General features: G+C 36.9%; 4 protein-coding genes and 1 pseudogene across 9 annotated transcripts; 4 read left to right on the forward strand and 1 right to left on the reverse strand.

Annotated features, from left to right (window-relative positions):
* LOC104762901 overlaps positions 1–2434 on the forward strand; it is a 3393-nt pseudogene extending 959 nt beyond the window's left edge.
* LOC104762902 (UPF0496 protein At5g66675) lies at positions 9091–11191 on the forward strand. Of its 3 annotated transcripts, none has more exons than XM_010486301.2 (3): positions 9091–9291; positions 9367–10737; positions 10837–11191. In XM_010486301.2, the coding sequence occupies exons 2-3, from the start codon at positions 9506–9508 to the stop codon at positions 10856–10858; spliced, it is 1254 nt and encodes a 417-aa protein (XP_010484603.1). In that variant the 5' UTR covers positions 9091–9291; positions 9367–9505; the 3' UTR covers positions 10859–11191. The 3 variants fall into 3 exon arrangements, with proteins under 3 accessions (XP_010484603.1, XP_010484604.1, XP_010484605.1); XM_010486302.2 differs by having other exon boundaries at positions 9401–10737; XM_010486303.2 differs by having other exon boundaries at positions 9420–10737.
* LOC104762904 (UPF0496 protein At5g66670-like) lies at positions 13902–15544 on the forward strand. Its single transcript, XM_010486304.1, has 2 exons — positions 13902–13980; positions 14099–15544. Exon 2 carries the CDS (start codon positions 14137–14139, stop codon positions 15364–15366), a length of 1230 nt encoding a protein of 409 aa, XP_010484606.1. The 5' UTR covers positions 13902–13980; positions 14099–14136; the 3' UTR covers positions 15367–15544.
* LOC104762905 (calcium uniporter protein 3, mitochondrial-like) lies at positions 18536–19992 on the forward strand. Its single transcript, XM_010486305.2, has 2 exons — positions 18536–19202; positions 19303–19992. Exons 1-2 carry the CDS (start codon positions 18687–18689, stop codon positions 19738–19740), a joined length of 954 nt encoding a protein of 317 aa, XP_010484607.1. The 5' UTR covers positions 18536–18686; the 3' UTR covers positions 19741–19992.
* On the reverse strand, positions 20164–22862 carry LOC104762907 (protein DA1-related 3-like). 4 transcript variants are annotated; one of them, XM_019239825.1, is made up of 10 exons: positions 22590–22862; positions 22246–22475; positions 22013–22133; positions 21882–21908; positions 21654–21755; positions 21353–21565; positions 21199–21264; positions 20978–21099; positions 20835–20893; positions 20164–20750 (listed from the first exon to the last, which is right to left on the reverse strand). In XM_019239825.1, exons 1-10 carry the CDS (start codon positions 22632–22634, stop codon positions 20377–20379), a joined length of 1359 nt encoding a protein of 452 aa, XP_019095370.1. In that variant the 5' UTR covers positions 22635–22862; the 3' UTR covers positions 20164–20376. The 4 variants fall into 4 exon arrangements, with proteins under 4 accessions (XP_019095370.1, XP_019095369.1, XP_010484610.1 ...); XM_019239824.1 differs by having other exon boundaries at positions 22246–22496; positions 22590–22861; XM_010486308.2 differs by having other exon boundaries at positions 21199–21261; positions 22246–22496; positions 22590–22860.

The raw sequence follows: 23374 nt of genomic DNA on the forward strand, positions 1-23374 counted from the left end.
GGATTTATCTTTTTTTTTTTTTTTTTTTTTTCTCTGAACAAAATGCGACCTAGGATTATTGATTTATTAGCTGTTTTGTTTGCTTAGGATTCTTCAGCTATGGTTATTGATCATACTAGCTTCTCCGTCTCTGATGTTGACGGCGGCGACCACACCATGATTGCTGCCGACGATTTAGTGAAATCCGATGTCATCTTAGGAAAAGCCAAAATCGAGGTACCTTCCTTGCTTTCTAGCTGAGTTATGTGACTAATGCTCACAAATGTCTCTGATGGTTTTGGATTTAAGATAATGTATGAAAAGCTGGGGTTTTGGGGGTTTCTGATTAGTGAAAACTAAGTTCATTTTGTGTTTGGTTTATGAATTATACAGGCTCCCGTTCTCTTCAGAGGAATTGCACATTCGTTGAACCCTACGAACAATCTGGTAAGTTGAAGAATGAAGAAGATACCTGTTTCTTCCATTGATTAGATTTACAATATTAATGTTTTTTATGAATAGCTATGCCTTGATGTGGGAATTAAATTGTGCTAATCTATGCCTCATACTCCATTACTAGGTTTTCAAAGTTCTTTCAGCCTCTCCCTCAGCTTATTCTGCTAACCCAAGCTCAAAGTTGTCTAGTCCCCCCCAGCTCACTGGGTCTGCAATTTCGCTAGTCTCGGTCTTGCAGGTTTTTCTCTCTTCCGTAACCAGATATATGTACCCCTTGATAATTCGATGTTCCTGTGAAGCCTGAACTATCATGTTTTTTGGCTGCTGTTAGCGCTCTTCTTCTGAAAAGTATTTTCATTCACTACCTTGAGCTCTCATTCTCATATTTTGATGTATATTTATAACTGCAGGCTAGGAACAATGCTAGGGTTGTGATCTCAGGCTCTTTGCAGTTGTTTAGTGATAGGTGAGTAAATGTTTGATGGTATTCCTCCAGCTAATTTCATGCTACTTATGGATGTTTCTGATTAATACTTTAATTTGCACGAGACAGGTTAATCAGATCTGGTGTCCAGAAAGCAGGGAGTCAGAATCAGTAAGTAGACACATAGTTCGTCAAGTGAAACTTGTCGTTCGAACAATACGTAACTACACAGTTTTGAGGATTCTCTTGTCAATGATACTATGATAGATGTCACATTACGTTTTGAAAGAAGATTAACTGATCTTATTTTACACTTTTCCAGATACGAAAAATCTGGCAATGAACAGTTTGTGACTGAACTAAGCAAATGGGTCTTCCACGAAAGAGGCCATTTGAAGGTATATGCATGTCATTTTCACTTGTTTTGCTCTCTCCTTAAAACCATCAAATTTGCAGATGTTAATTGCTTACTCACTCCTATACATAATCAGATGATAGCTTGTTTCATTAGTATGTTCTTAACCTATCTTCTTTGTCCCAGGCTGGTAGTCTTGTACACCATAGGGTTGGAGAAACAGATGAGCCAGCGATATACAGGATAAAGGATGACCTGGTAGGGCTTCTACATCTTCTGACTCACCCTAAGTTGTGTGCTTTAGATGATATTCGTGTGGATGACCTGTGGCAAGCTTTTAATGTGGCTGTTCATTGCAGGAATTTTCTGTAGAGATACATGAGTGGTCAGGAAAGAGCTGGGAGCCGTATGTTGCTAATGATGTGCAGGTTCAGTTTTACATGATGAGCCCGTATGTGTTAAAAACCTTGTCAGCAGACAAGAAGGTGACTTATTTTTGAGCTCCAAAGCAGAGTCCTCTATATCTTTTTTTCGGATTCAAGTTGCTTGCAGCTTTAGAAGTTAGACCTCAGCCTGCTTTTTACCGATTTTGCAGGGTTTGTTTCATACTTCTTTCAAGGTTCCTGATGTCTATGGTGTATTCCAGTTTAAGGTTGAATATGAAAAGCTAGGCTACACTACACTATCTCTTTCGAAGCAGGTGAGTAACTAATAACAAACTATCTCATAGAGTTTTGCTCACTTTGAGACAAAAACATTGATGCAAAAATGCGGGCTTTTGCAGATTCCGGTGCGGCCTTACAGACACAATGAGTACGAGAGATTTATTCCAACTGCGTATCCTTATTACGGGGCCTGCTTTACTACGGTAAGCCCTAAATCCTTCCCTCTTGTCTCTTTCACACACACACACACATAGTGGTACAATTGAGAAAGCTAATATTTGACTTAATTGTTTGCCCTTCGACGCAGATGGCTGGTTTCTTCGTATTCAGCTTCGTCTACCTCTACCATAAGTAGAATCCCTTAAATAGTTCTCCAGTCGCATAAAGTAAGCCAAAGCTCCATATTTAGACGAGGAAAATCTTTTGAATCTTGAGACCAATTTTTTTCGCCAACAAGCTTTTCATATGTTTTAGTGTTAGCCAGACACTTGCAACCTTTTTTTGTTTCCCAGATATTTTATGTTAACGTAACTTTACACCCTTTATCCGCTTCTCCTTACTCCTGTACTCAAGATATGAGCATGTCCGAGTCAGGTCACCACCGATTAAATCCATAAATCAATGGGGCATGTCTGTGTGGTAACAAAGTTTAGGAAAAGAAAATACATCACGACTCAATCATCATGATCTTTATCATCGCAACACATCTGAATCACACCAAAAGATATATTGGGTGGATGTGTGAATAGCAAAAACAAAAAAGTATTTATCCCAAATTATCAGGTACATGTGTAAATGACTACAATATATAACGGTATATATATAAAATAAGTACAATTAACGGGTACAATTGTAAATATCTTTTAAGTCTCTGGTAATCGTTTAAATATCAGAAAGTATAGGGGTTTGTGTAAAGTGTAATCGGAAACGACGAAACGTTCAGTGTTTAAGTAAATTAACAAAAAACTATAAGTATGTTCCTGTAAACAATTTTTTTCTTTTGCTGCTTTTTGCATGTACCTTTACCAGAAATAGAATACAGTAAAAACTTTTTAGGGACATGATTTCGTATTCGGGACTCGTTTAGAAAATTGAAAATTTCGATGATCATATCATATGATTCATTTCCCAATTACACACATCTAACAAAAATCAACAGATGGGTTCACAACGAATCCATATCCATAACCATAAACAATCTAATATTCTTCACAGCAGCCAAAAAAAAAAAACATCTCCAAGAATATTACTCCCTCCGATTCCATATAAGTGTCGTTCTGGGACCTTTTTTTTTTTTATTAAGTGTTGTTGGTTTTGGAAAATGGAATAACACAACCAAAATTACTAATATACTCTTAATTAAACTAATACAGATTACTAAAATTGAAAATACCAAATATTGAAAAATATTACATCAACATACTGCATTAACTATGGATATCAATAGACACAATATGAAGAGTCACTTAACAATATATATTAGGTTAGTCACAAACCTGAAAAGTAACAAAATGGCAAATCCAGTGCAAGTAGAAGAAAATGGAAATAAGCAAACTAATGTCAAAGTGGTGCATGCCTTTGATCTCAACAAAGTCTCTAAGGAAGAAGAAGACTTTCATTTGAGCAAGGAGATTACTGATGTGAAGCCAAAAGTGGTGCATGACTTTGATCTCAACAAACGCTTCATTGTGGAAGGAGAAATTCATCCTGACAAAGAGATGCAAGACATGATTCTAACTTTCTATAAAATTTATTTTCATATTATTACTAGATTTTGCTGTTGAATTTTCTACTAGTGGTTTCTTCTTTATATGATCACCAATAAGCTATCCTATGGTTTGTTCTCCAAATAATAAAAAAAAGAAAAATCAGAGGTTCACATATCCATACCAGAAACAAGCAACAAAAAACAGTGAAATTAAAGCAACATGATCTGACCTTAATACATGTAAAATCTGAACAATGTTCTTGACACAAAGTGGGTGAGGTTGGTCACATACCTGAAAAAAAGAAAAAGAGAAAATAAGTGGAGAGATCTATGATTGACGATATGAAACCAATTTGATTTATCAGCAAAGTGAGTAAGGTAGTACATCGAACCTTGAACACATTTCCGAAGAGAGAAGGAAGCCATGAATCAGAAAAAACCTGACTAGAAAAACTGAACTTGAGGAAAAAGACTCAAACAAATGTTTCAACGATGAAGCGATCAAAGTGGTTCACGTAAAAAGAAATGATCTTTTACACCTTTCAATGGCTTCTTTGAAGTTATCTTCATCCATTGATAGCATCTTGGACTTAACTAAATCCTAAATTTTCAAGGAGAAAGAGAGATGAAAACAAGAATCACAAGACAAGTAAAGCTTGCTAACTGGTTGCTGAGTAACAAAAGTGAGGATACCTCCATTGTGGCATTTCACGCTTCAGGTAGCATCTAAGCAACATTGCTTCAGTTCTTTTCTTATCTGTGAGTGAAAATTGGCCGGTCTAAAAAATGGAAGCAGTAAAGAAGGAGTCGCAAGAACCTGGAAAGAATATATCTATTCAGAGATATATTTGCAATAGTACTCAAAAAACATGGGATTAGAGTATATACCTTCTTGTTGAGGCATCAGGATAGCCTCTTCTCTGCAAAAAAACAGTCGTACCTTTGATGTGAAACAAATATTGGAAAGAAAGGAAAGGGAAAATAGTCAAAACTGAAATCAATAAGAATAAATCAACTGCAGTGTTACTGTGATATTGATGCAGCGGTTCATCTTGCAAAACATGTCATTTGCTAAACGCTGGAATACTATAAACAAGGATGAAGTGATTGAACAATGTGTGTAGTCATTAAGAAAGAAAAACATCTTCCTGGTTACTATATAGATTGAAATTCAAGTACAAACCACATTCAATTTGAATAAGAGTCAGATAATTCCACATAATTCATCTACCAAAATAGCAAAAGGAAACCTTACTCTCTTAGCTGATTTCTCACATTTTCTACTATAGTAGAATTACATTTAATTTGCTTAGGAAGCTGACCCTCTCGTTCCAACGCTTCTTTCCTCATGTGTGGGATTTTATAATTATTAGACCCTCCAATTCTCATTGTTTCTTGCATGCAAAGTTGCAGAGTTAAGAAAATGTGGTTTATCTTTCTCGTTGGATAATCTTCGTAAGCTGTTTTTACCGCGTGAATAAGCTCTTCAACGTTCTTCGGACATACCTTATGCTGTAATGCTTGGATAGCACTAAAAAATCCAAGATCAAGAACATTTAAGTCTGGAGAATTTGGCGGTTGACACATTAATCGAATATCAAAACCGTTCTGGGATGCCGCTGCTTTGAATTCTACATCACTTGGATCCACATGCGTTCTCGCATTATCTTTTTGAATGTAAATAACTTTATCTACATCCTCACGAGGCCATTTCTCACGAATATTAGGAAGAACTTCTTCTATCAACATTCTTCTCACATCATCTCGCTTGACAAATGTAATTGGTTTTATTTCCATTGTTCCAGCTTCTCTGTTTCTACTCCGTCTTCTTGCAGGTTGAATTGTAACAAACGGCCAGACCCCAATCTTTCCAGAGAAAGTTTCGTTTCCATCAGCATCGAATCTCGGACGAGCCATTGCAACTAACACCATAACTTTGCCAATGAAGTTCTTACTTTGGCATGTCCGTATCGGATCATCTTCTTCACGAAGTAGATAGTAATTCTCAGTTCTTTTGGTCATATAGAACCACTTTTTATCAATATGTACAATCTTGTACATATCAATAAATTGTGGTTCGTGACTCAAACTCTGAGGATCCAACATTTTAAGGCAAAAGTGTAATCTTGCTACCTTATTTTCTTCTCTGAGATGTGGTTTTAGTGCATTTGAATGACGTCGCAGAAGACCTTCTTTCACACGCCTGTAAAGTACACCATAACTAATTCCAAGGGCTTCAACCAACGTCCTCAAAGTCGTCCGTTTAGATATAGGTGTATTGATGATCTGTTGTATGTCTATTGGAATTTTCTTACGCCCACATCTTTTTTTCCGTCTTTGAGACACATCAACAGACGCACCAGCAAGAGTGTCTTTAGCTCGTTTCCATATCCTTTGAACTGTTTGAATATGCACTGAAAGTAAATCCGATACCTCTTTTGTGGTATGTTTACCCAGATTTCCTCTCACACTCCTTTCAAGTAGAGCGTTATAGACTGCCCACCTTTGACCATTAGTGTAGTTCCTTTTCTTACCAGCAAGAGTATTACCATTTGCGTTAGGTCCTGCTCCAAGAGGTAATTGTTTTATAAATTAGCAGATGCATAATCAAATCACAATGCATATTACATTATACTTACAATTAAAATCAGAATATATAAAAAGTTTACGAAAGCACTTACCTTAGCCTTCAACCAAGTGGTCTTGACTTCCTACATTTGCATTTTGTCCTGCTCCAAATTGTAGAAACATAGATCAACAAATTGTAATCAAAAGTGTATGTGCATTAGACACAACATAACAATCCTTGTTATCTATATACCCACAACTTTTCTTTTATAGAAAACTATCAAATCTACTCCAAACAGCTTGTTCAAAAAACAAATCTAGTACTGTATAATCCATTTCTCTATCTCCAATTTACAAAAAGTATCCTTTAGAAACCTTGATCTCTAAAATTACTTACACACAGATCACCATTTTTAAAAAAAGAAACTAGAAATTCAAGTATAATCACAAAAAATAGAAGTTATGAATCATAATGTTTTTTTTTATCCAAATCGATTAACAAAATAACCTAGTTGAAGAACTTAGCATTTGCTACAACCAAACTGAAATTACCATCATCATCAAGCTGCAACTAAACAAAGCTTCAGACTTGAGATCAGATGTAATTTTTTAAAAAATCTTCTTCAAGTTAACAAGAATACTAACCTTGTTCTCCAATAAAGTGATCTTGAGTTTCTTCATTTTCGTTTGCTCCTGATCCAAAATGGAGAATATGGATTGACATCAATAAGAGTAAATATAAATCAACTAAAAAAAAAAATCTACTTACTTTGGTCTCCAATGTGATCTTCATTTTCTTCATACAATTCATCGGCATGTAGTTCTAAAATTTCAGCAACTGATTCATCTATTGGATTGACGTTGAGATTGATAACGATGGTACTTTCATATGATGCTATAATCGTTACAGCTGGATCTACATCTGCTTCCATTGTTTCCTCACCCGCAAGAACGTAGCCACCGTCATCTCTTAAACCTCCATATTCAGAATCATGATCATCACTATTCGCTGGAATGGTATTCAAATCAAAGGAATGGTTTGTATTTTCTGAAAGTGAAAGATTTAGATCGAAGTTAGCCATGGAAGATGATCAATCAAATTCACGTTACTCCAAATATAAAGAATTGTGAAAATATTTGAATTTTAATTGTTGCCTCCATTAGCTTTCTTCTTCTATGAATTTTTTTCCTTTCCCTCCACTTCTATTCATTGTAGTCATGGAGGTATTTAATTTAGTAAAAGTTGTTAATTGAAATTGGGAAGAATACTAAAAGGCCAAATTGCAATGATTAAATGAATTAGAATCTGTGAATTTCATACACCATCGATACCATAATGGTCTATAGATGCTGAAACCAAATTAACAAAGGTCTAGACATGAGAAGATTAAAAATCAGAATTAGAATAAGAGGATACAAAGACAATACCTTTCACCTCTGCAACGACTGATAAAGCATCACAACCTTATCAAAGAATCCAATGAGAAGCTCTCTAAGTCATACAGATGGAATCCTTCTTGCCAACTCTCTTTGCTCACCAACTCGCCGCCGCGCTTCTACGTCTCCTCTGGATCCAGAGAGATTACATAAGTAGAATCTATGAATTCATACTATATCGATTACCATTCAGATCTATACAAACCTTGCTCAGTGTGCTAAGTCTTCCTCGTAGACTGAAAATCTTCTCTGGTTTTTCCAACTTACTGTACTTGATTCATGATTTGGAGAAGCCAACTTTAAAATAGACTTTGGAGCTTCTCTTTCATCTTCTAACAAAGCACCTGCAGTTGCTCTTCTAGTACGCATACTCGGAGGCGGTGTATTGCTTTTCTTTGCCTGCAAAAAATCAAGATTTAAGCCATTGTTAAGTCTCTCTACAGAACCCTTTTATGCTTAAGCCAATAGAGAAAAACACAGAGCAAAATGTACCAACTGAGGATTTAAAAGGAGTAAGAAGAACAGATGAAACAGAGCTCTTCGTCATCGTCTCTTTATCGCAAACACTTCTGCTCCACGGAAACTTTGGCCGATAAATCCTCTCAAAAGCACAAAATCAGAGGATTTTTGCAGATTGAAAGTTCACCAAAGAAGAAACCATCCTTAAAGCCATAATCGAAGCTAAAACCTGCCACGAAGCTCAACAATCCCTTGTCAATTTGCATAAACCTCGGACGCTTGCAACCAATGAACCAAACCCAGCAAAGCTCTCTTGTTTTATCGACACCGCTTGGACCAGATCCACAGAAAATTGTGGACTGGGTTGGATTATCAAAGATGCCCTAGGTTTCTCCCTTTTTGAAGGTTCAAGCTCCCATCGATTCACGGCGTCAGCTTTATCGACCGAAGCCATGGCTTTGGAAATAGCTATGGAGTCCGCTCTTGGTTTTGATTTGCTTCAAATCAGCTCGCACCCCCAATTGCTTATCTCCCTGATGAGATCAGTTGAGGAATCAAGTGAATTGAAATCTCTGCTTCTTAATCAACTAATCGTGCAGCCAAAATAAATTGGAGTTGTGACTCCATTGTCGCAAAGAAAAAGATAAAGAGAAGAAAAAATAAAATAATTTATTGAATAAAAAAACAAAAAATAACATGATAAATTAGTTTAATTTTAGAGGTTAAAACAGTCAAATTATTTGTTTTCTTAATCTATTAAAAAAAGTTCAGAAGGACATTTATATGGGATAGGAGGGAGTATTAGTTTATTAGTTTATTTCTTTTTGTGTCGGTATAGTCATAAATATGGTAATAGTAGTTAAAGACTAAAAATTTAGAAGAAGAGTGCATAAAAATACAAATATACAATCAACTGGTAGTTGGTACAGTAGAGAGGGGGAACGATTAGAGTATAATAAAGTTGAGGAAAAAAGAAAGAATGATTAATAAAAAAAGAAATGCGACTTGACTAATAATAATGGAAGCAGAGTGGAACATGTCAAACTCGGGACCAATACCAAATTGGAAAATCAAAGAGAAGACAAGTCAAAGACAGAGGCAACTCAGTTGTTTCGCTCCTCTTCTTCCTCCCCCACACACAATCCATCCATCGCTCTCCTTCTTCACTCTCTCTGACTCTCAAAGCAACTAAAAGATTTGAGCTCAATCTTATCTCTTCCGGATCCACTTCCAGTTTCAGGTACTTTTGCCTATCCGATCCCACTTTTTAATTCCAGCCTCCGACAAGACAACTAAAAAACTGTTGTCCTTCAAGATTTTTTGTCAGATCAAGTACTGATTCTTCTTAGATCTCTCTGTTTCTGCAAGCACTTTCACTTGTTTTATCTGGTGCCTCTCCTCAAAACATCGGTTCTGGATTCTGCTTGTCCTAAAAAAAAAAAGTCAAAACGTCCATGTTTCTTGGAATCTTCTCCAAAACCATGGAAGACAGATCAAATTCGAGCAGGAACAGAACCACCAACAACAGTCCACCTCTCCCACAGATCAGAACCGACATAGGTTCCTTATACTCTGCAGATCTTTCTGCTTACAATTCAGCTTGCAGAGAAGATCCTGATTTACAATCCTTCGATTCATCTCTCCACCAACGCACCAACAGAGTCATCAACTCCCTCGCCTCTGGTTCCGAAACTCGCTCTTTGTCCTTTGACGCCCTCATTGAAGTCTCAGGTTGTCTTCTCGAGATGAACCAGGAGGTCGTTAGGTTTATCATAGAAAGCAAAGAGGATGCGTGGGACAACAAAGATTTGACATGTTTGGTCAATGCGTATTTCGACAGTAGCATCAAGACCTTAGATTTCTGTAATGCTGTTGATAGTTGTGTCAAACGCGCCAGGATAGGCCAGATGCTCTTGCAGTTTGCGCTTAAGCAATTTGAGATGGAGGAGTCGTCAGGGACCAACAACAACAAATCCGCGGAACCGAGGGTTGCTAATAAGTACGCCAAAACTTTAGAAGAGCTTAACAAGTTTAAGGCTTCTGGTGATCCGTTTGATGGAGATTTCTTTATGCTGTTCGAGTCTGTTTACGAGCAGCAGGTTATGCTTCTGGAGGTACTTCATAAGCAAAAGAGGAAGCTTGACAAGAAGCTCAAGAACATAAAGCACTGGAAGAAAATATCGAATGTGGTTTTCGTGACAACGTTTGTCTCTGTTTTGATCTTCTCCGTGGTAGCAGCCGCTGTGGCTGCGCCGCCCGTTGTGACCGCGGTTGCAGCTGCGTTGGCGGTCCCAATTGGGTCAATAGGGAAATGGTGTAATCATCTATGGAAGAAGTATGAAACGGCAGTGAAAGGACAGAAAGATATAGTTTTGTCAATGAGGATAGGTGCTTATGTTACCATGAAAGACATGGATAACATTCGGGTACATGTAGATAAGTTGAAGATTGAGATGGAATCGATGATGCAAAAAGTTGATTTTGCGCTAAAGGAGAAAGAAGAAGAGGTGGCTGTGAGGCTTTCGATGCACGAGATCAGCAAGAAGTTTGATGTCTTCACAGAGAGAATCGAGGAGGTGGGTGAAAACGCGGCTAAGTGTAGCAAAGATATCACATTGGCGAGAACAATCGTGCTAAGGCACATTCTAAGTTTCCCCTCAGGTTCAGATCCAGGGCAAGGAAACTTGTGAGTTCTGGTTTATTAAATTCTTCTTCGTTTTTTTCGTTGGGTTTGTGTAAAGTATGAATCTTTTTGGCTCACATTTTACACTTTTGTTTTGGTCAGGATTGAGGCAATCACGTTGTGAGAGATGATGCATAAGACTGTATAAAAATAAAGCGGGAAGAGGTTCTGTGGGTATGTCACATAGCGATTATATAATGCTGTGTAGCAACTCTTGTAAACAGATTTAGCACACCATACAGATACAGTAGTGTATTACTCAGTTGGAAAAAAAAAAAAAAAAAAAATCAAAGTCGATATTGATATATTTAGCTAGCCTCACTTTCTTTATTTGGCTTCGTATTGAAGAAGCTCTTAGATTTTTTCAGAGACGGATTACGTAGCGTTCATGTTGTCTTTGTGTGGACTACAACTTTGTATTTATCGCCAATGATAGTAGTGTCTTTCAATGTGGAAATAGCAACAGCTCAAAAGTCATTTATTGTTGTCTAAAAGATCGAAAATATATTTTCAAAGGTTGCTACAGAATCAGAGAATCAATTTTGGATTTTACGTCTAGTTGGTACAGAATCAATCAGTGTTATATCACAGTATGTAATCTTACCCAAACCGGGTTATACGCAAGAGACGCAGAGGTAATTTAAATGGTGTGGTCCCGTCGAACCGAGACCCGGTTTGTTGATTTTTTTTTTTTTTTGAGTTAATTGGGATTTGGGGATAAATTTGGGTTTTTACGATTTCCCAGTGGACAAAACCGCCGCCATAAACTACCTGAGAAAGAAATCTCAGACACTCCTCCCTCGGCTAAACTCGAAGGTTCCATGCGATACCGCGGGTAAGTTCACTGGGTTCATTGGCAATCTTAGGATTCCTCGCTGGGTCTATGTGTTCGCTGTGTTAATTTAGGTTTTTTTTATTTATTTAGTGTCCAGCCACGAGAAAACTCCGCTCGAATTTCCAGGGTTCCGTTTGTATCTGTGCTTGAGAGTAAGTCTTATGGACTTGCGTTAATTGGGAGCCCATTATAATTTTTGGGTTTCCTCGTTTGTATTTTTGTTTTTTTTTGGTACTCTGCCTCTTAGTTTAATCAAAAGCAAGTATCAGGATAAGCTTTGGTAGTCTTTATTCTTTCTTACCGTTTGAGCTAATGCATGACAAAATGTTTCAGTTTAGATACTAGACTTGTACGCTGTCAAATGTCAAATGTCAAATGTACGGCACATTGTCATGAGGTAAATCACTTTGATACCCGTTGTCTCAAATGTTTGGTGAAAGTGAAACTTTATATCCGTTCTTTCGGGTGTAGTCTCATAGATTTAGAATCCCGGATTTGCAGTGGAACAATCCTGCGCAAAACTCGGTCTTTATCCTTTCCTTGAAGTCTCAGGGTGTCTTCTCGAGATTATTGTTCTAAGGCACATTCTATGTTTCCACTCAGGTTCAGATTCAGAGCAGCAAGGAAACTTGTAAGTTTTTGGTTTCTGAATTCTTTTTCGCTTATTTTGTTGGGTTTGTGTAAAGTTTGGACTGAGGCAATCACGTTGTGAGAGATGCATAGACTGTTTAAAAATAATGCGGGAAGATGTTCTGTGGGTATGAAACCTGGTTGCTGATAGCATATATGATTAAGTTGTACAAGAGAGAACCCGGTGAAGATATCAGATGCACAAGAATTTCGGAGGACCAGTTATGGTTGAAAGAAAGAGGTGGGAATGTTTTGGGCAAGGAATTGGTTAAGGTGATAAGATCGGCGTATGAACTAGAGGAAGGGAAGGCATATATATACGTGTGCTTGAGGAAACGGAAAATGCAGAAGCAAAAACGGTTGGATTTTCTGCGAAAGGCGAACTGCTTAATCTTCATGGAGCTGTTCAAAGAAAACAGATAGTGCTACTCGATAGGTCAAGGATACTAAAGAAGCAGCTTCAGAAGAAACTAAAAAGGATCCAATGGTGGAGGAAAGTCTCGACCATTATGTTTGCAATAGGTTTCTTCACAGTTCCGGTGTTGGCAGCCTTGGCGATGATTGTACCCGTGCCTTCTGCCATTGAAGTACTCGTAGGTGCATTTTCAGCTACAATAGGGTCAATCGGGAAATGGTGGGTTTATCTGTGGAATAAACGCGAGGTTGCAGCTGCGTTCCAGAAGGATGGGATTGAAAAAATACTGATGAGCAGTTATATCTTACTCCATGATATGGATAACATGCAGGTACTTGTTCAAAATATGTTTGTTTAGATTGAGCATCTGGCGCTGGTGCTTAAGAATATGAGGACGGCGGAGGAACTGGATAGAGAGATGATGGATAAGATTGAAGAGATAATGGTTAAATCACACAACATGTTTAAACTTGCGCAGGATCACTCACGTAGAGGACGTTCTTCCATGGAGCCGTGTTGTTTCTGGGAAATTAAGAAACGTTACCCCAACAACCACCCCAGAAAGGAGCAGCTGGTAATAGTTTTTCCCATTGCTTCTTGATAACATCTTTTTTTCCTTTCTCTATTTCTTCTATAAAGCTTCTTAATTAGGCTTCCTTTCACCTTCTGATACGAAATATGTGATCTGCAGGATGGATATTTTCATGTGATATCAATATCAAGCAGGAGGGCGACTAACTTCACTTCTTAGCGCCTCTCTCTTATGGCTTAGTACTATCGTCAGATCCGGACTGTATTATGTGTTGTGTGTCTACAACTTGTATTTTTTGGCAAGAATGAATAGTCTTTCATTGTGTAAATAAAAGCTCAAAACTCAACTACTGATGTCTACATATATATGACCATCATATAGAGTTATGGCGTCTCTTCGTTATTTTCGTTTTGGTTTCTTAAAGAAAAACTACTTGCTTTTTTTTGTTACAGAGGCTTGTGTCTTAAGTAGGAGCCAAAAAGAGATAAAAATTAGAGCTACACTCATTGCTCAACATGATAGGAAGATAAATCAAGGATAGCAAAACTTCTTTATTAAGGAGCGTTGATACTTTGATTTGACATATCAACAAACTCAACGAAAACCGGAATAGAAATAAAATATAATCATTTCGTATGGACAGCTTGTTCCACAGAAAAACATATTAACAAAGACCAAATCATATTACGTGTCCGTTTTAGTGGTTGACGAACTGTTCATTTTGGGTATTTATATATATATGTTAGTCAATAGAGAGGCAGAAGTAAGCTCTTCCTTGTCTTGGACTAAAAATTTTCCAAAGGTGTCTCGCCAAGATTCCTATCAAAAGTTCAGGTACGTTTCTGTTTCTCTTCGTTTCATCTCCATCTGATCTTGATTTGATTCAGGAGTTTCAGAGACAAAACTCTGTCCTAAAACTTTGTTTCATTAAAAATATTCCTTTGAATTTTAGCGTTTCAAAAGGTCAGATTAGCTCCACCAGTAATATCAATGGCGTTCTGTGGATTACATTCAGAGCTCATGAAAGGAAACTCTAGCTCTAACAGCGGCGGAACCAATGGTTCATCGGTTAAGCCAATCCAAACAAAGATGCGGTCCAAATACTCATCAGACCTGAGTTCTTACACATCCGCGTGTAAAAAGTACTCATCCCTCAAAACCTTTGATTCATTGATTCACAAGCGAACCAAGAGCGTTTTCAGCTCGCTCGATGCTCAGGCCAAGACTCAATCCTTAAACCTAGAGTCAATCATGGAGGTCTACGGATATCTTCTTGAACTAAACCAAGATACAGTAAGAGTCATCATTGAAAGCAAAGAAGCTGTTCTGAAGAACAAAGATCTTACGGCTTTGGTTGATGTCTACTTCAAAAGTACTTCCAAGACCTTAGATTTCTGCAATACTGTCCAGAAATGCGTCAAGAAAGCAGAGATAAGCCAACTTGTCATTCGACTCGCGGTGAAACAGTTCGAGGCAGAAACGGATGTTGGAGAGGGTAAGAAGAATAAGTACGCGAAAACGTTGGAGGAGCTGAATAAATTTAAATCCTTGGGAGATCCTTTTGATGGCGAGTTCTTGACGCAGTACGAGTCCATCTACGATGAACAGATTTTGCTTTTGGACGAGTTGCGTAAACTTAAAGTAAAGCTCGATAAGAAACAGAGGAATCTTAAGACGTGGAGGATAGTGTCAAATGTGGTTTTCGTGACTGCGTTTGTGGCTGCTTTCGTCTTATCGGTGGTTGCGGCAGCGATGGTAGCACCTCCGGTATTGTGTGCTGTGGCGTCTGGATTGACCACACCGATTGATATTGTGGGAATGTGGTGTAACAATATGTGGAAGGTATACGAGAAGGCTGTGGAGAGACAGAGAGCTGTGGTTTCATCTCTGGAGCGTGGGACGCAAGCTAACAATGAACTGATGGTAAACATAAAATTCGAAGTTGAAAAACTAAGCGAAAGGATCTCTTCGATTCTGATGACCATAGACTTTGCGGTGGAGAGAGAAGAAGATGAAATGGCGATGGGATTAGCGATGCAAGATATCAAAAAAAAGGTTGAAGGGTTTACTGCAAAAATCAAGGAAGTTGGTGAAAGAGCGGACAACTGTAGCAAACTCATCGCCTTGGGGAGGCTTATAGTCGTGGGACACATCCTTGGTGTACACATCGTAGAAACCGAAGCTCTAAGTATTATCAGGGGCGTTGTTCAAGAACATTGATGTTGAGGATCAATGCTTTTAACTTGAGTTTTCAAGGTTCACTATAGTTTTTATTCTGTTTGTGTGTGTTTTTTGTTTCCTTTTTTTTTTTTTTTTCATTCTCTTAACTTTTACAATTAATAATGGACAAAGCAAATTGAAATTCACATTCTATCAAAAGCTGCATATAATGTAAAAACCGGTTTTTTTTGCTTCAATAAATTGTACATTCTTAAATGTATGTACATTGCAAGTGGCAAGCAAGACTCGGAAGTCAAGAGTTTTTATCATTGGTTATGGGCTTCAAAGTTGGGCCTACTGTAGTTTATTATGTGACGTTGCCATATCAAAGGATTGATTTAACGAAATATACTGTGTATGTGTTTTGTTTCTATTTTTGTTTTCGTCTCATTTAAAAATTAACAAGGGAACATCAAGTAAGATTTTAAAGTTTAACATCAACGATAACATGTCAATCTGGTGATATTTAAACATACCGTCTTATTTTACCTTTTAGTCGATTGTAAATTTTTTTAACATATTTTGTCAAATATTTAGATACAAGTACTGGTTATTAAACAAATGTCAAATGTATGTATATTCATTTGCAGAAACCACCACGAACTTCTTTGTTTCCATATATATTTTATTTCACTAGATTCAACACTACTATTGTTTTCATTTTGGACAATTCACGCCAAAAATAAGAGATTACAGTATGTATAGGAGTAGTAAAAAAATGTATGCTGTTATTTATTTCTCGTTAAAAAAATTTGACTTTTTAACATGGCGATGAGGAAATAAAAAATGAATATGTATTCTTGGGAAAAGGGAAAATATAGAATTGGACTGCGAAAAAATCGGTTACTTGGGTAAATTTGGAAAGAGTTTAGAAATTGACGGTCAAGAAAAGGAGAGTGTGAGGATGAATAAAAACGTTAAAACTAAAAGGCTTATTCTCTACAGTTCAACTGGGGAAGGTATCTTCGTAAAAAGAAAGAATCCAGTTTTCCCTTTATTTATTTAGGTGATTACAAAAAAGACCCCACAGCAAAATTTAAGTAGGAGAAGAGAGGGAGCCCTCTCTCGTGTCTATTCTATAAAAAAGTCTAAAGACTAAACAAACAAAACCCTCCCTTAGATATCAACTCCCCAACACAAACACTCTCTCTCCCTCAACTCTCTCACCGGCGGGTTTCCAATACTCTCTTTTGCATTTACGTGGCGACTCGTTTACGTGTGTCCACACACATTTATGGGGCTCCTTCTTTTTTATTCCACCTACTAATCTCGACATTTTCCGTGTATTGTTACTTTTTTTTTCTTTCTTTCTTTTGTTAGTAATAGAGATTCTTGAAATTAACGTTAGTCAAATTGTTCTGAAACTTAATACTAATGCCTAGGTACGTCAGTTTTACGTTACAGTGGCAACAAAAAAAAACAAAAAAAAATTAAAACACACACACATCTGTTGATGAAATATGATGGTGTAACAGTCGAATGATTCTTTTTGGGTTTGGCTGGGGAAAACAGTTCAAACTTTTTCTATTGGCAATAGTTGGTTTATCATAAACAGTTATAATGACAAAAATATATAGCCAAGTTCTCATAACCTAGTTTTTTTTATACAGTCTCCCAAATTTAAGCTGCAATATAATGTATATGTAGATAGAACAGTCACACTGTTACTCTCTCAATTTAAACACAAAGATCATTGTCTTCCACTAAGAATTTTTGTAAGTTGTGACGACTTCAGATTCTCGAACAATACATAGTTGCATGATGATGATGAATCGGTCTCGCGTGTCTTCGTAATCCAGTACTGGAATATTCCTCAATGGCTTAATATTTGAAAACGAACTCTTATCTTATATAATCCCACCAAATTTTATTTTTTTAATAACATAATTTAGAAAAAAAGACAGAGATGATGCTTGCACTTATCTAAATCTACGTGTTATGGAACACCACATAATAATAAATAACACAGTTTTATATACTAAAACCGTTTTACAATCTGATTGAAAATGTATGTAGACGAAAGAGTATACTTATTAGAGAACCATTAGCAAAAGATGCGTTTAATAATACTATAGTAGTACTTAATAAAAATAAAAATAGGAATAATAAAAATTAAAATTAAAAAGGAAAGGAACGGGAAGATGATTGATTGGGGCTTTGGGGGAAGACTTGGCGTGTTGTTAACAAGATCGGACGGCAATGCGTGGCAAGTCGTTTATGACGTCGGGAGCTTAGCTTGCCACGTGTACGGTCATCAGCATTAGGTGACCGATATAATGTAATTTCCCGTGACTTGACCATCTAATGTAATCTCCCCCACAATTTATCGTGCGCTTCAATTTATCAAGAGAATATCTAAAAACGTGGATTTATATTTCCATCAGATAAATTTCATCAAATATTATTGAATTACCGCAGGAATAAGAAACTACAATCTAATTTATGAATTGACTAAAAAAGATCTGGATAGGATTTAGATGGAAATCGACAAAAACAACGAAAAAACGATAAATTAGATTTGTATTGATTTTTTTATTATGTTTTTGTTATATCATTTTCTACATACTATTTCTAGTTAACTCGCGATTTCCCAAGATTCTCTTAATTGTCTGAATCTGTTCCTCTTTAATTATCCGACAAACTTTTGGGTCTAGCAGTTATTAAGCCCAACAGTCCACATAATCTAATAACCAATAGGCTTGAAGTATGAGGCTGGAGTCGGTGAAACCTAATTCCAACAATTACCCAACAAAAACGTAAATTTATATTTTCATTAAATAAATTTCATGTTTAGTGTGTGATATAATAAATAACACAGTTTTATTATTTTATATTTTTGTTGTTCAATTCATATAAAATTACTATTATATATGACTAAATAAAATATATTATTATATTAATGATAACGGTTAGTTCTATTCACACACGTTTAATGGGAAACTGGTAAATTTGTAATTTTTTTTTAACTTTGTTAGCACTTTTAGCTGTAATCGTAACAATTGTTTTAAAATAATTCTAACATCATAATAAAGATGAGATAAGCAACGCCTATGTGTAAATATCGTGTCAACAAAATATCGTGATAAGAAAGAATGCTGTTTCAGAGGAGCCTTCTCTCTCGTTCTGAACAAACCAAACGCAGCTAATATAAAAGGCAGCTCAAGTTGCTCTGTTTTAATCTCGGACCAAAACATAAAACAAAACGTGTGTTCTCTGTCTCTTCCTTTTTCGTATATCAAAACCAACTTCGTTCTTCTTCTTTCATTCGTTCATTCCTTCTTTGTATTTCTCTGACGTAGCTTTTTTTAGAAAGATCGACCATGTCGTCAAAGAAATCCCTAGTTCAAAGTCTCTTCAACATTTCCAAAACCTATTCCCGGATCTCGGGTTTTACCCGTATGCGTCCCACCAAACCCGACGCCGGGGGCTCTGGTATCCGCCGGAGATTTCTTCACAAGAGGGCATTTTTCTCGCCGGAGATTGTTCCGAAAGGAGGCAACTTGATGGATAAACTCAGGGAGTTGAGTTTGTCCAACAATAACCGTATTCGTCTCGACGAGATGCTCCCCCCACCTTCCCCGGCTAAATCATCACCGGACTTTTTCCCGGCGGTCACCGTGGAAGACGTGAAGAAGCTCATGAGAGCAGCGGAGATGGAGATGGTGAAATCGAGGCTGAGAGATATTGGCAAGAATTGGGTTCCCTATTCCGAGTTTGTCCGGGTATGCGGAGAAAACTGTTCGGATCCTGAACAAGGTAACCGGGTCGCGAATATGCTTGACCAAGCTGGAAACGTCATCGTTTTGGGAAAACTCGTCTGCCTTAAACCCGATGAGGTAATTAATTAAACTGTACATGTATTACAATTTTTTAACCACACTTTAACCAAATTTAGCATTCTTGATCTAATTTTTGTTTTTTCCTTGGATTTTACAGCTAACAAGCGCCATGGCTGGTCTGATTCCGACACACGAACCCACTCTCGACGCCGCGACAAGGCAAGAGTTTGAGAAACTTGAGATGATTAAGTCAGATATCGACAAAAGAGCGGACGATCTTGTTCGAAAAGAATTATGGGCCGGATTAGGCCTGATAGTGGCCCAAACGATTGGATTTTTTAGGCTGACGTTTTGGGAACTGTCGTGGGACGTGATGGAACCCATATGCTTCTACGTAACTTCTACTTATTTCATGGCTGGTTACGCCTTCTTTCTCCGTACTTCAAAGGAACCTTCCTTTGAAGGTTTTTACAAAAGCCGGTTCGAGACCAAGCAGAAACGGTTGATTAAAATGCTTGATTTTGATATCGACCGTTTCACCAAGCTACAGCAGATGCATCATCGTCCAGACTTTACTAAACCTGGTCGTTGTTGATCGTTATTCTTTTCTTTCCTAAATCGGATACTACTAATTAAATGTATAAACGGCTAAAATTATCGTAGAGAATAAATTAGTTTTAGAGGGGTAAAAAAATGGAAAGTCTTGTCATGCTAGTAACACTAATTCAGTACTAAATAAGTTAATCATTACTAAACTAACAATTAAAGTGAATGTTATTTCCAAAGTACTTTTTCCTTTTTGGGGGATCAGTTGATTTCTATGTATGAAATATACATAATTGTGCCAGCCGCGTGTATGGCAAACTTTATTAAAAATGGATAGAGAGAGATACGTAAATAACTTTATGTTCGTTCACAAGTTTCTGTTACAAAATTAAAAAGCATGGACTATACAGTTGGAAAACACGTATTTCTGAGTATTCACAAAAGAAAAACGGATTGCGTCGGTAGCAAGAAATTATAAAATCCAACGAAAAATATATTTGTATAATTAACATGCAATATCGTTTTTAAGTGTGTGTGTTAAACAGAGGAACACAGAGCAATAGAAAAGAAGCAGAAGCAGTGTTTACACTTTATATACCATATAAAGAAAACGTGTGTCTGTATGTATAATATATATACACGGGTATGTATGTATGTATAATTGGGTATATTGTATATGGCTGATTCAAGACTTTGAAGATGGTGCAGTCTTGGAAATACTAACGATCTTTTTCAGGGTATCCTCAAGGTTGTAATTATTTGAGGCCATCATCTTGTTAACTTTCTTGAACCCTTCACCGTAGACTGGTGATTCATCTGTTTCTATCTGATACTTGAAAAACTCCACGAGCTTCTTCTCATATCCAGATGGCGCACGTTTCTTTGATGTGGTTATAGCTGTAGGATTTCGGGAAGAAGAAGAAGAAGAAGAAGCTGTTGATGCATCTGCTGCTGCTACTACTACTACGTCTGGAGTGGCGTATTTCTGTGGCTCCAACCACAGATGGCCTAAGACTTGGCATAATCCTTCTTCGAGTACATTGTTTAGCTTTTTATAACCTGTGACCAAAACAAAATGACTTTGAGATCCTCTCCTCAATTCTCATCTCTAATTCATTTCCACTTTTGAGTAGTAGTACATACCGTTGAGTCTAAGCCACGCATGCATCATCTCATGAGCCAAGATATATCCAGTCAGGACCCTGTAAGTGAAAAGGGATTTGATTGATATATTCTATCGGCGCAAGAAGAGAGTATTCAGATGGGGAGATGATGAGTTAGGGTACCTAGGAAGTCCATATAAGATGAGAATTGCAGTGACCTCGCTCTTGCCTATAACCTTTTGAGATTTCCATGCCATGTCTGAAATTAGCTGATTGTTAGGCCCCATCTTTCGCCATTTTGTGACCTGTTATATATATATATATATAAATGTGGAACCGAGTTAAATTCCAATTTAGTTTCAGTTCTCTCAAAGTATCTTCTTGATCTTAATTAAATATCTTACACTTTTGACCGTCTGCTCTTCAGACAGGCAAATACCTCTGGTAACCATCCCATAATGATTGTCCTGCTTGTAAACATACAACACATATGAGTGAAAGAAAGAGAGAGAGATAGAGATGAGCAAGTTTCATCAGTTTAGAAAACAATGTACTCACAATCTTCTCTTCTTTTTCAGCTATGTTCAGCACTTCTTTCTCTACCAAAAAAACAGGAAACTCTTTGTGGATCTTCCTGTTTAAGCCTTCGAAAAATTCACGGATTTCCAAATGTAAGTAATGACATTCAACAGTATCCATAACAGCGCATTCCATACATTCTCGACAAAGCCATCGACCATCTGGAAGCATTACATACTTCGTCCCATAAGACTGAAAAGAACCATTACAAAGTCAAATACTACTACAAGCCAAGGCTTTCTTTTCCGTTATGACTATAGACCAATCAATAAGAGTATACCTCTAATCTTTCGCAGCTGCAACACTTGGCAGTTCCGTCATCGTCATGACCAGGGCAGTATATCTCCTTCCAGAACGGATGAGCATGGAACTCTCTTTTAATCTGACAGAAAAAATTATACCGTTACAATTACATCCACAAGTCTTGTATACATACTACTGTCAGTCATATAAACGTATTAAGTCTTAAACTTTGCTTTCATTTCATAGGACTCAATTGCTTGCTTACCTTCTTATTACAGACATAGCATGGAATCTACGAGTTTTAACATGAGAAAACAAAATTATAAACATTAAGTCAAAGGAGGAATTTAATCAAAAGTATAGCAATCAATTTTAAAGTTGTATACGTTTTTAAACCTTGTTCGTAGCAATTGGCAATTGTTGAGAATGAAGGATTAAACACGGAGGATGCCAAGGAACATCAAAGGCATCGAACTTTATTCCATCTTCAATCGCAGAGTTGCAACCACGGCATATGCTAAAAGTGAATGTAAATACATTAAAAAACACATGCAAAAGCCTAAATACACAACACAATTGCTAAATTAGTTAAGCACATATGTAATGAAGTTTTTTTGTTTAATTTTTACCTAGGAGGAGGATTCACATCTTTCTCATCCACATGATCTTTGGGAGGCTTAACTTGTCTCTCATCCTCCACATGATCATCACCATCATCCACTTGCTTAGTTTTGCCTTTTTGCTTTGACTTTTCTAATCTGCTCTTCTCCTCCTCTTGCTTCAAACTTTCTTGCTTTGCCTTAGCAATCTCAATCTGTTCACGTGCCCTGCGATCTTCGTTTCCATGCCGTGAAATTTCCTTGGCGGTTTTGCGATCATCCTGACAGGTTTCAGATCAAAATGGACTAGCGAGACTCTTTATATCAACTTAAACTTAGATAATCATCATCAGAAAACAATCAATTCTAATAACCTTGGATGGATCATGTTTGGACCGGGAGAATAACCACATACTCATCTGAAACTTACTTTCTTCACTAGTCTGATATGAGTCCTCAGTGATGACGTTTTATCATCTTTAGCGTGAGAAAGGAAGAATACACATGTGAGCTCTGTCTTTGGATGGATCAGGAATACCAAAAGCTCTGTCTTTGGCGTTAGACGGACACTTCGAAACAGTTTAAAAGAGATTTCTCAGCGAGAAGAGAGAGAGAGAGGGAGTGTGTGTGTGTGTTGTGTGACTAGTGGTTCAGCTGCTCCACCCATGTGGCGGAAGCCCATTGTGACATCGACATTTCCCGCTCTTTTAAAACGTTGCCGTTTACTTCTATAGACAAAAAATTTAAAATCTCCAATTGGAATTTTTTTTCTTTTTTTTTACAATAACCAAAGGAATAGTCTAATTTAAAACGAGCAAATATACAGGTAAAAAAAAAAAAAATTTATCGTGCCTCACGAAATTCTTCTGAAATAAGATTCTCAAGTTCAAACACATTTCCACTGACATGACTAGAAAATCCAAAACTATGATATTTTTAAATTTCTTCATTTGAAAATGATCAATATTAGTAGGGTTGATCAAGTGTGTTTTTTTTCTTCAAATAATCAGGAAATCGAAACTTTTCAATTAGTCGTATGGACAAATATGATATAATAAAAGTGTTTGATTTTTCAAAGGTGAAGAACTAAGATAAAAATTACAACCATTCAATACTTAAAGAAAACGCCAAGATTTTTTTCTAAGTTGCACTAAAATCT

The sequence above is a fragment of the Camelina sativa genome, chromosome 18 (genome assembly GCF_000633955.1).
Source record: "Camelina sativa cultivar DH55 chromosome 18, Cs, whole genome shotgun sequence".
In the NCBI taxonomy this organism is placed as follows: domain Eukaryota; kingdom Viridiplantae; phylum Streptophyta; class Magnoliopsida; order Brassicales; family Brassicaceae; genus Camelina; species Camelina sativa.

Excerpts from the sequence above, each read along its gene's own strand:
- LOC104762902 (XM_010486301.2), top strand. The coding sequence starts at position 9,506 with ATGTTTCTTGGAATCTTCTCCAAAACCATGGAAGACAGATCAAATTCG. Across the intron at positions 10,738-10,836 it reads GATCCAGGGCAAGGAAACTT|GATTGAGGCAATCACGTTGT; the intron begins GTGAGTTCTGGT and ends TGTTTTGGTCAG.
- LOC104762904 (XM_010486304.1), top strand. The coding sequence starts at position 14,137 with ATGGCGTTCTGTGGATTACATTCAGAGCTCATGAAAGGAAACTCTAGC.
- LOC104762905 (XM_010486305.2), top strand. The coding sequence starts at position 18,687 with ATGTCGTCAAAGAAATCCCTAGTTCAAAGTCTCTTCAACATTTCCAAA. Across the intron at positions 19,203-19,302 it reads TCTGCCTTAAACCCGATGAG|CTAACAAGCGCCATGGCTGG; the intron begins GTAATTAATTAA and ends TGGATTTTACAG.
- LOC104762907 (XM_019239824.1), bottom strand. The coding sequence starts at position 22,634 with ATGAGTATGTGGTTATTCTCCCGGTCCAAACATGATCCATCCAAG. Across the intron at positions 22,134-22,245 it reads GATGTGAATCCTCCTCCTAG|CATATGCCGTGGTTGCAACT; the intron begins GTAAAAATTAAA and ends ATTCACTTTTAG. Across the intron at positions 20,751-20,834 it reads TGCGTGGCTTAGACTCAACG|GTTATAAAAAGCTAAACAAT; the intron begins GTATGTACTACT and ends TTTTGGTCACAG.